Source organism: Cryptomeria japonica, chromosome 1, assembly GCF_030272615.1.
Source record: "Cryptomeria japonica chromosome 1, Sugi_1.0, whole genome shotgun sequence".
Taxonomy (NCBI): Eukaryota; Viridiplantae; Streptophyta; class Pinopsida; order Cupressales; family Cupressaceae; genus Cryptomeria; species Cryptomeria japonica.
The window spans coordinates 91,698,052-91,709,173 of NC_081405.1; the positions used below are offsets into that span (position 1 = coordinate 91,698,052).

At 36.5% G+C, this 11,122-nt stretch overlaps 1 protein-coding gene across 1 annotated transcript in view; it reads left to right on the forward strand.

The window, feature by feature from the left end:
• LOC131041924 (proteasome subunit alpha type-2-B) overlaps nt 1-9,789 on the forward strand; it is a 40,162-nt gene extending 30,373 nt beyond the window's left edge. Inside the window, exons 5-11 of the mRNA XM_057975177.2 lie at nt 2,562-2,637; nt 7,772-7,839; nt 8,048-8,117; nt 8,456-8,541; nt 9,162-9,224; nt 9,328-9,393; nt 9,513-9,789. Of these exons, the coding sequence (XP_057831160.1) occupies nt 2,562-2,637; nt 7,772-7,839; nt 8,048-8,117; nt 8,456-8,541; nt 9,162-9,224; nt 9,328-9,393; nt 9,513-9,561 (478 nt within the window). The 3' untranslated portion in view covers nt 9,562-9,789. The remainder of the gene's footprint in view (nt 1-2,561; nt 2,638-7,771; nt 7,840-8,047; nt 8,118-8,455; nt 8,542-9,161; nt 9,225-9,327; nt 9,394-9,512) is intronic.
• Nucleotides 9,790-11,122: the final 1,333 nt, after the last annotated feature.

The following is an 11,122-nucleotide window of genomic DNA, read 5'->3' on the forward strand; positions in this document are numbered from 1 at the left end:
CACAAGTCACACTCAAAATAAGTTAACATAGCATAAATGAGAAAAGAGCCACAAAACACACACCTATGATGAAGGTAAGAAAACATACACAACATACATAAGTTGAAAGAAGGCAAGAATGGTGATTTCAATTAATTTTAAGGCCAATGGCCAACTTACAGTTGCAAAATATAGAATAGCAAGAGAAGTGAAAGAGCATAGAATAGCTCAAGCCAGCAGGGAGAGAACCCTTTACAATGAGGCTTAACAACCTTTACATAGAAAAATGGTTACAAGAGTGATCATGACACCTGTATGTCAGTCTAGGAGTGCAGGGAAGTGCATGCACTTGACTTTTGTACATGCAAGCAACCTAGCCATACCCACAAAAGGCAACCTTGAGAAGGGTGGATTGACTAACCTTCCAAAGTCAGAGTATGCAGACATGACATAAGTCATTACAAGAAGCATGGCCCTGTACCTCTCTTGATGGAAATCCTACCAAAAACATTAAATGCACCCCTGTGGCTCCACAAAAGAAGGTGGACAAGTCAGAAAAGTCGTTGTAGCATTTAAAGCTTTGAGTGTCGATCACGCCATCCGGAAGTGTTGCAAGCTAGAAGGAGTTTGGTAGACTTAGGAGACCTGGGTCATCGAAGTTGGGGGAACTTGGGAACCTGGCGGTTCCGGAGTTCCGGGGTTGAGGAATAAGGAACTTGGGAACCTGGGGGTTCTGGAGTTCTGGGGTTGAAGACTTAGGAACTTGGGAACCTGGGGGTTTCGGAGTTTCGGGGTTGAAGACTTAGGAACTTGGGAACTTGGGGGTTTCGGAGTTCCGGGGTTGAAGACTTAGGAACTTGGGAACCTGGGGGTTCCGGGGTTGAAGACTTAGGAACTTGGGAACCTGGGGGTTCCGGAGTTGAAGACTAAGGAACTTGGGAACTTGGGGGTTCTGAGGTTGAAGACTTAGGAACTTGGGAACCCGGGGGTTCCGGAGTTCCGGGGTTGAAAACTTGGGAACTTGGGAACTTGGGGGTTTCAGAGTTCTGGGGTTGAAGACTTAGGAACTTGGGAACCTGGGGGTTCCGGAGTTCCGGGGTAGAAGACTTAAGAACTTGGGAACCTGGACTTCCGGAGTTCCGGGGTTGAAGACTTAGGAACTTGCTTCTGACAAGACATCACTTCACACTTCATGATTCCATTGTTTTCTCTTTGATTGTCTGGGGCAGCTTTGGTCCATGGAACATATCTCTAATCAGTTCTCACTAATGAACCAAGGGTGTCATAAAATGACAACAGGTTCTTAATACATAAATATATACCATCTGCCAAGAGGATCAATGTGTATTGCCATTTTTCTATTGATATTCTGCAGTTGCCCTCTCAAATGTGTTAAGAGATTGGACAATTTTTCAATCATTGTGCTCAGTTGCTAACATTTGGTGGTTCATATTAAGTGGTGTCAAAGGTTAAAACCTTGGCATCATTATACATTGATGGACACAGTAGGAATTTCCTCAAGTGTGCCCTGTTCCCCCTTAGAGGGGGCACATGTTGGGGATTTCCCCATTGCACCCCTTAATCTCCTTCTTATCCTCATGGAGACACATTAGGTAGAAAACAGGGGGGATGTGTGAAATGTGAGCTTCTGATGACATGTCCATTCTGTCCACTTCAAAGGGCATAGCTTGGGGATGTACCCACTATGTTCCTGCATCACTGTCCCTGTGGGGGACCAGAAGGTTGGGATGCATCCCTGTGAAACCAATGTCACATTCAAATCTATGTTGCAAGAAATCAGACCTGTCACATTGTTGTAAGGTTTCTCCTTTCTTTCAAGTCACTTTCAGCCATTTCTTTGCTTTTTTCCACATTTACTTTATTCTTGTCTTTCCCAATTCCTCTCTAAAATGACACAATAACATGCTAACTAGCTGTTGTACACTGCTCAGGTGATTAGCATTGACATGCAAGGATGCATCTCATGGTATAGATAGACATGATCGGCAGCAAGGCCATGCATGGTTATAAATTGTTAAACCTTTCTAACTTAGGAAACATCTTTGAAGATCTGAGAGAAAATTGAAGGATAAATGCTGCAGTACATTACTAAAATTAGCAAGAACACATCGTCACATCCTTATATTGACATGAACATTATTATAAAAACATCCCAAAACCATGATAGGAGGGTGCACTATTTTGTTGAATGACATAGCATGAGTTTTATCAATTTGGTTTTCTTTCAAAGTTTCATGTAGAAGGCTAAATTACACATGAAATTAATCTTTGAGGGACATTAATGAATTTAATATAAGATCATTATCAAGCGCTACATGTTGTAAGTTCTAACAAAGTTACATCCCTTATTATAATGTTTTCAGTGGTCGCGTGAAGGACCAATTTTCTCTGTTAACAAATTTGTTTGTATGTTGACTGATTATCTTTCTGTGGCAAATAGAAAGATGAAACTTTATCTTTGAATTAAATGAAATCTTCAAATTTTTAACTCTACAATGACTTGATTATTTTAGTAATGTGGGCTTCTTATTTCTTGTCTATATTTTGTTGTTTTCCTCTAGTGGAATGGGTCCCGACTCTAGAGTACTTGTGCGAAAAAGCAGGAAGCAAGCACAGCAATACCATAAGCTATACAAAGTAAGATTTATATATATGTTAACCTTACATGGTAAACATTCAATCTATCAAAATTATTGTGTGGTTTAGAATTTCTTACTGAATATCATGCTCTCATGTATAAGTTTGCTGCAATTTCACATCCTTAGTACTGAGTTAAATTTGAAAAAAAAAAAAATCTCGTAGTCTTTAAAATGAAGTTGAATGGCTGGAATCACTACAAACATGTGATTATCAGATTTCTTATCTATATGTGATTATCAGATTTCTTATCTATATGTAATCCTATAGTAATTATTGTATATGTAATGCAGCCAACAGCAACTAGGATTTTCTGTTGAAAAACGTGATGCAGATGGAAGTGTTTGGGATTGAACTTGAGTAGATCTACTAAATCTGTTGCCTTGGTAGTTAATGCAATATGGACACAATAATCAATCGGAATGGCATATACAAATATTAATCAACCAGAGGGAATGAAGTCTAATAATTTTGTGGCCTTGTAACTTTGGAAGTTAATATAGTATGTGAAAAATGTCAATCAGCATAAAATATGCATGTGTCAAGTGTAGGAATTCAATGACATAATTGATGTGCAGAGAGTTTTGGTGCAACTCATAACTTCAAACTTGTTGGGATGGGTTCTTAACCAAAAGACTGGACGAGTGTCTGCTGTGGCACATTAGGTTTTAAGATATCTCACAAAAATTACGCAGAAAAATAGCAGGAAGATGGAGTGTTTTGTGTCCCTTATAGAATCTAACTCAAATGTCTTTGTGTAATTGCTTTGTATTGTGCTCAATGGAGTCTACTGAAAACCCTTTAGGGCTATTTGCATTAATGAAGAGACATTAGAATATGCATTTCTAATTATTGTTGTTACTGTTAATGTCTTGACAATATTGGGAACAAATGCTGGAGTTATCTATTTGTGTATAAAAATTAGAAAGGGAACTAAATGTAACAAACCGATTTTTGTGCCTTGGACAGCAAAAGTGCTGCAGGGATGCATGTAATAGGATTGGCTTCTATGAATGTATTTGTTATTGACAAATCCAAGTTTTGGATCCAATTCATTACTTAGCTAGGGAATGCACAAATCCTTGATCATAATGGAGATGTTATATATCATTTAGATCCAAACACTACAATGGTTGATTGGTGGAATTGATATAAGAAATGCACAATCATAGGTGGGTGAATACACGAATTGGGACGGCAGAGTTGAGCCCCCCAACTAGGTATACCACCTCATGTTGGATGGATGACGTCCTGCCCCATGTGGGCCAAGGGGGTGTTGTATCCACCCCTGGGCTTAGTGTGAGGGATGCTTTGGGCACCCTATTGTGCTCCCCTCATTCAAACCCTATTATGGTTGAATTGTAGATTTAAGTATGTGTTGTTAGTTGCTTATTTACTTTAAAATTCAAAGAACATTATATGATTTTATTACGGAATGCTATTGCAAATGATTATAAGTACAATTGATTATATGTGAACATTTGTATGATATTAGATACATAATTGGTTTTATGAATTACATTTCAAATATTGGCTAATGTTATTACAGGGATTACACCATAGTTTATGTTGAAAAAGAAATTGTTAACTAGCAAGTTTGTCTTGGACTTGTGATTTTAGGGCAATCCCAAAAGGGGACATTACATAACTGTACAACAAATAGGAACTCTTGGCACACATGAGGTCCCCTTGGAGGTGAAAGAAGATGGGATGACCTTAGATACTAGCTATGACATGTACACAATACATGATGAGCGTATCATGGATCTGGAATGGACAGAGCCAGAGGTATCTACACTAGAGAAAATAACACATAGGGTCATTGGAAGGAACCACATGGGTGAACTACTGCAAGAGGGCATTTGAAGCACAAGGTGTCAGCCCTATGTACCCTACAAATAAAAGTGCAAATAGAAAGAGCAGAGGTGACCCAAATTTTGATGATTTTCTCATAAAGAAGATGAAGACTCATGCAGCTTAGGTGGATGCACAAGAAAATAAGGCTAATCTTGCAGGAGCTTCATCAATACCCATAGGTATTGTTGTTCTCCATTTTGAAAACTTCTGTTTCTTCTCTCTAAAAGTGAAAGCTACTGCCTCTGTGCTGCAATGGAAGAGAACAACAAAAGCTTGAAATAAAGACAACAATATGAGGTTCCAAATGAGGAAACCTCCTACACTTTAAGCCTTTAAAAGCTTGGGCAGGTGAACCCTTTTAAGACTATTTTCTTACAAAAATAGCAAAAGGTTTACAGAAAACTAGTGTAAATTCCTGTAAACTTTCCTTTCGGACTGGTACAACTAAAACATAAATGGAAAGTTGACAAAAGAAAACAAAAGAAACTTGTACACAAATCACAAGTCCCTGATCTATCCACTCTGAATATGCCTGACATATACAGAGTCCTAATCTGAACCAGATTTCATCATCAAATCCACACCAAAATTACTGATATCAATGACTTTGTTCAAAGTATATTTATATTTTCCTCCTTGAGAAAAAGACTAAAAAACAACTTCATTAGATGCCTAGCAAATCATTCAAATAAACAATCTTTGATTATTTAAATAGAATGAACATCAGTACAATGACATAGAGACAATACAAGTCTGAGTTTAAATTCTCTGGACTGTATATTTCGTTCCTTTGTCAAAAAGGTTACAAGTACATCATATCTGACTCAGAAATTGCTAAGAAAATGGCCTGTATTGATTTTGCCAGAGTTTAGCTACAAAATTTGTGTCCCTTTTCTAGGTAGCCTTGGTATCCTTTTATAGAAATCAGGATGCAACAAGCTTCAGACTACCTAGAAGAAAACTCTTACCCTAACTGTCATTTACTCCAAAAGTTACATTGTTGTGCCGTTGCAGTTGAGGGAGAAACCTAACATTCTTTCTGGGATGCGTGCTTCATTAATTCACTGGGCATTCATTTGGAAAATGGCCGAAAGGGTAAGTTCCTATTACCCAAAATCGGTTACAACCACTGACAGCTTCATAATGCCGGTGTATTATCTCGTGCCAGAGCATTGATGGGTTTCACCTAAGAAAACACACAGCCGCCTGAATGCTTAAGTTGCACTTTTGGGGGGTCAATGACTGTCCTAAAAAATGCAAACTTAGAATGTTTATGCTTCAAAAGCAACTTGCCTTAGCCAAACTTGTACCTTATTTCAATCAAAACTAGTGAATGATGTGAATCCTTGACCTTCAAAAATGCCGACTTGTGAGATCAACTCAAACTTACTCATTCTAAAAGGATCGCTCCTAGCAATATAACCTATCAAACTCCTAAAACTGAAATCAAAAGAGGGGTCCCCATTTGTTACGGGGCGATGTGAAATGGTCACAAGACTCACAACAAAGTCATGTCCCTTGGAAAGAAACTTTCATTGTTCTTTAATGATTATTAACTATTCCTTGCTTGATCGCACCCCTTCATTCTTAGCAAGCTCTCTTTTTAATTGAATGAAATCATGGCCCTTAATGAGCCATTGGAAATTATTATATATTTGTTTTAAGTGCTGTCTTCTTCCATTAGTATGACTCAATCCTATTTCATAGAACATTTTTCAATGATTGCACCTTTTGCATTTTGCTTATAAACTCTTTATTACCTTATTACTTAGTTGTTGTATTAACAACTATGATCACTGCTTAATACAGAACACACTTCCTTGTAATTGCTGATGGTTGTCTAATCAATTGATCATTGGCCAATTAATTGGATTGCCATTTTAATATTTCACATTTCTTAGTTTATCTTGTGTAGTCGGATTGTTTAAAGGACTTATTGCTATTTGTTTGATCGTTGTTAATGAGTCATCACAATTGCCTTGATAAATTAACCATAGCCTTCACAATCTTGCCTTAGTCATTGCTTGTCTTTTTAATAGACTTAGTCGCTCAGTATTGAAGTTGGCCATCTTTTACAATTGCTGTAATAGCCATGTGCATTCACCAAGCGTACTCATACAACTGTCAACTTGCCCATCACTAGATGGGGATTTCGACCCTATACTTGATCTTAATCATTTGTTCTTCGTTGTATTGTCTGTGAATGCTATTATTATTTATAAAGATAATACAAGGAGCTTTCTCAAGGTAGCACAGAACTGTTTTGCTGCATACATGATGAAGGCTTGTAACTGCACCTATTTCTATTCTTGCTAAGTCCAACCATTATTTCTGCTACTGACTAAATGGAGATGTCCTAGGCCTGCCACACGATGGACCAAACAAGATTCTGCTACTTGTTTTGTATTAGAATTTGGATTGGGACATCACAATTTATTAAAGTTATCAATTATTTTTGCAAGCTTGTCAAAATAACTGTTGATCTAGGTAAATAAGTGTTGGATCCAGTGAATTTAGTGGAGTATAAAGTGAGATCTTGTCATTTAAATCTCCACTAAGTAGAAATCCTGTGTTTAAATCCCTTTGTTAAAATGATCTACAATGAACCCTGAGTAACCTGAGTACGTCAAGACTTGACAATCAAAATCTTGGGTTATAAATTCTGTTAGAATTTGAAGTCTTTCAGGAGAGACATAATTCAGTTTGTAGAAATTCTGTGTGTTGTGTGTGTGACTACAAACCACATCAATACTATAGTTCTCATGTAAACTGAACATCTACAAATGAAGGTTTGCTCAGACTCGGTTAAGCATGCAAAGTCCACAAATTGTATTTCCTTAAGGGGTATGGTTGCCAGTCTCAATATGAAACTGGCGTTTCTCTCACAATTATCTTAAAAAATCTCTTAAAATTTGAATTTGATGTTAATGATGTACATTTATTTCCAAAATTTGCTAGATTGAATTGTGATCTTTACAGCAACTTTTTTATTTAATCTAGTCACTTTTTATGCAGATGTTTTTGTATATTAATATAATCCTTTTGGAATATAGGGAAATTGAACTTCTATTTTTGTTTTTGCATGTATAACAGTATTTACCTAAGTCTTGGGCTTCTTATCAAGTTTTTCATTGTTTGTTCAAGTCGGACATACTTTGTGACATCTTTTCATTTAATTGAATTTTCCTTTGAAATTTTTGAATTTGCCTTATGTGTCTCCAATTATATTTGACGAGAATCTCTTTATGACCAACATTTTTTTTAATCATACTTCCAGGAGCCAATCCCAGTGACACAGCTTGTAAGGGAAACAGCAACTGTAATGCAAGAGTTTACTCAGTCAGGGTACGCTTACTATGTAATGATTATATGCTTATTTTGCAGGAAATTGATCTATGGAAAATGTGTTCACACTTGGCAACTTCATGATCGTTCAGCTATAAGATTTGTTATTCTTCAACTATAGGCACAGATTAACTTCTTGAAACTTTTAGTGTGCTATAAATGCCATATTAAGATTATGACTAACAGCAGCAGCATTGTCTCTGTGCAGTGGAGTAAGACCCTTTGGAGTTTCTCTTTTGGTTGCTGGTTATGATGACAATGGTCCCCAGTTGTATCAGGTATTCCTGTTGAGCATGTTTAGAATTTTTCTTCAAAATGATTTCATTCATTTTTGCACTATAAACTAAAGAGATAAATTCTGCATTATGTAGATCATGGTACTAGTTCTTTGGAATTATTCTTAACCATAGCATTGGAAAATATGTGCAACCGTTAATTCATACCTTCATTTTATAAATTCTGTACTTTGGAAGAACTCTGTAGATCCTTCTCTCTTTAAATTTGTACCGTAAGCAATTATATACTATGCTATTTTGTGCCAAAATCTTATTTGTACTTCATAACTTTATTTGTTTAAATTTTCTGCAATAAAATTGTAACGTGGGGAATAAAACAGGTGGATCCTTCAGGTTCTTATTTTTCATGGAAGGCTTCAGCAATGGGAAAAAATGTGACAAATGCCAAAAATTTTCTTGAAAAGAGGTAATTTTGCTCTGGATATCTCTCGTCTTATAAATTTATATTCTTTATTCAGTGATTCATTTTTTAAAGAGTTCCTTTCAATGCACCTGTGAGCTGTGATGAAAATTGATAATTTCCATGTCAAGATGGCATATTATATCAGCCTTGATAATCACGCTTTCTTCCAGTTGATTATATTTTCATTCTACAATATAAGGTTATCAGTGGGGAGGTCAATATATGTCTTAGGACCTAGTTTTATGCCTTGGCTTTTGTAACACTGGTAATTTGTGTGCTATACTTACCAGTCCGATAGTTTGTAGTGTTGGAGATTACTCTGAAGAATAGTTTGTAGTGTTGGAGATTACTGATTATATTTGTACACTTAATGGAAGATGCTTTAGAGCTCAGGTGGCTTTTAGACTGCAAAAGTTAGCCTTAATATTAGTATGGCTAACTTTGAGGCTACCTTAAATATTATAATTGGTCTATTATAATAGGCCATTGGAAGAATTAGATTTTCAGGTCTCCAAAGTAAGTGTCAGCTACGATTGAAAGAAATTCTATGAGGATGTACATCTCACTTCAAGTTTCTACAGTTTAAATGGTCTTGTAGTTACATGTTTTATAAATTGACGCAGATATACGGAGGACATGGAACTTGATGATGCAGTGCATACTGCCATATTGACACTGAAAGAAGGGTACGCTAATGCAGAAACAAGCCTTTTAACTGATTGACATTCCTGTTTGCTCAATAATGTTTGCTACTAGATTTAGCTGACAGATTTGCCTCTATATGAGCAGTTTTGAAGGACAAATTTCAGGAAAAAACATTGAGATAGGAGTGATTGGCACTGATAGAAAATTCAGGTATGCATTTGGCTACTGACATGGGTTTTGTTTGAGCTTATACTGATTTTCTTTATATATTTTTGGATTACAACAATATTTACTACTTATCGGGAATGCTTGTGTGATGTCGGGTGCAGAGTATTGAGTCCTGCTGAAATTGATGACTTTTTGGCCGAGGTTGAGTAATTTAGATTACTAGCATACAAATTCAATATGCAATATATTGGATATCCTTGTGCCAATGTGGGTACGAGTTAAAGTTGACAATTGTATTGAATTATTTTATAGAAACAAGGAAATTCCTGAGGGCTTATTTTAGTAAGTTAATGATTTTTCTGCCTGCATGAAATTTTTGATGTTGGCAGCATGCTAAATTTTTATTCATGAATTAGCTTTAAGATCTTTGCATCGCCATTGAGAGTCCACTGATGTTACAATGGACACGATCTTTTTTGCTTTTTTTTGAAGTTCTGGGTTATTTATGCAGGTAGTCTGCATAATAGATTGAAGTTGATATTTTTTTCTAAGATGTTAGTCTGCATCTTTTAGCATCTTAGACAGGTCATAATATTAGCACCATTAATGAAGTGTTCCTATGGAGGGGGCTTGAGGATCTATTTTAATGAACCGGGAGGTCCTATTAGATGAGAAAAAAATTGCTACAGGATGAATTGGAATCTTATGCTTGAAAAAGGAGCCACTACTTTTTAGTTTTCAGATTTCCAGATGATGCCTTTGGGATGGGGCTAGAAATTTTTCTCCCTAGCATAGAATTTTTTTTGTGACATATTTTGCTCCTTAGCATATAAGTTTTTTAGTTCTCTGTGGCTGATGTTGATGCTGAGGGTGATCCTATTGAGGCTGTTAGTGTTGGTTTTTGGGTTGTAACTTCTGTGTTGTACTTGCTTGCCACACCTATCTCCTTTCGGCTTCTTGCTTGGTGGTGGTTTGGTGTAACATATCCTTAAACTAAGCAAATTAGTTTACAACTTTCACAACTTGACGTAGGAAAAACATGCAATTTTTTTTTCTTCATATATATCTTCAATAATTAACTGAAAAGAAATTTAAACTTAAACTGAAACTTGAATTGAACAGAGATCTATGCTATGAGCAAAAATAATTGATACAAATGAAAACTTTAACATTTCATTTAAATCTTTCATAACTTTACCAATAGACTGTGAGTAGGGAAAGTATCATCAGGGCGTTATTCTGCCCAACCACGGGCTTATTAGCCCCCCATGCCATATCTAACTGGATTGGCCTGACCTTTCGCAGGGAGGTAACGAAAAGTCTGACTCATGCCATATGAATCCAGTGTTTGTCCCTACACAACCTTAGTTGGTGAAACCCCTTAGGTAGTGTTGTGACCATTTCACACATCGCCCCATTGCAAATGGGGACCCCCTCTTTTTGCTCGTTTTTCGCTCGCTTTTCGTTTCGCTTTTAGGATTTTGTTAGTCAGTCAGTTGTCTGGATTTAGGGTCGACCCTTAGGGTTTTAATTAACGTCTTTTCAAGCCAGAATCCAGTCAGTTTTGAGAGCTTTTGAGCTTCTTTTGTAAGAATGCAAATTTTGAATGGAATGTTTTCGCCAAATTGGTCTATTTTCAATTGGAATTTTGAGTGCAGAGCTTAAATTTGTCTAAGGTGTCATTTGAAGATGATTTACAAAGGTTTCAAACGTCAAAATGTTGTCAAATGAGCTATAGAGCCTATATCGCTCCTGTCCTTTGGACAAGGAC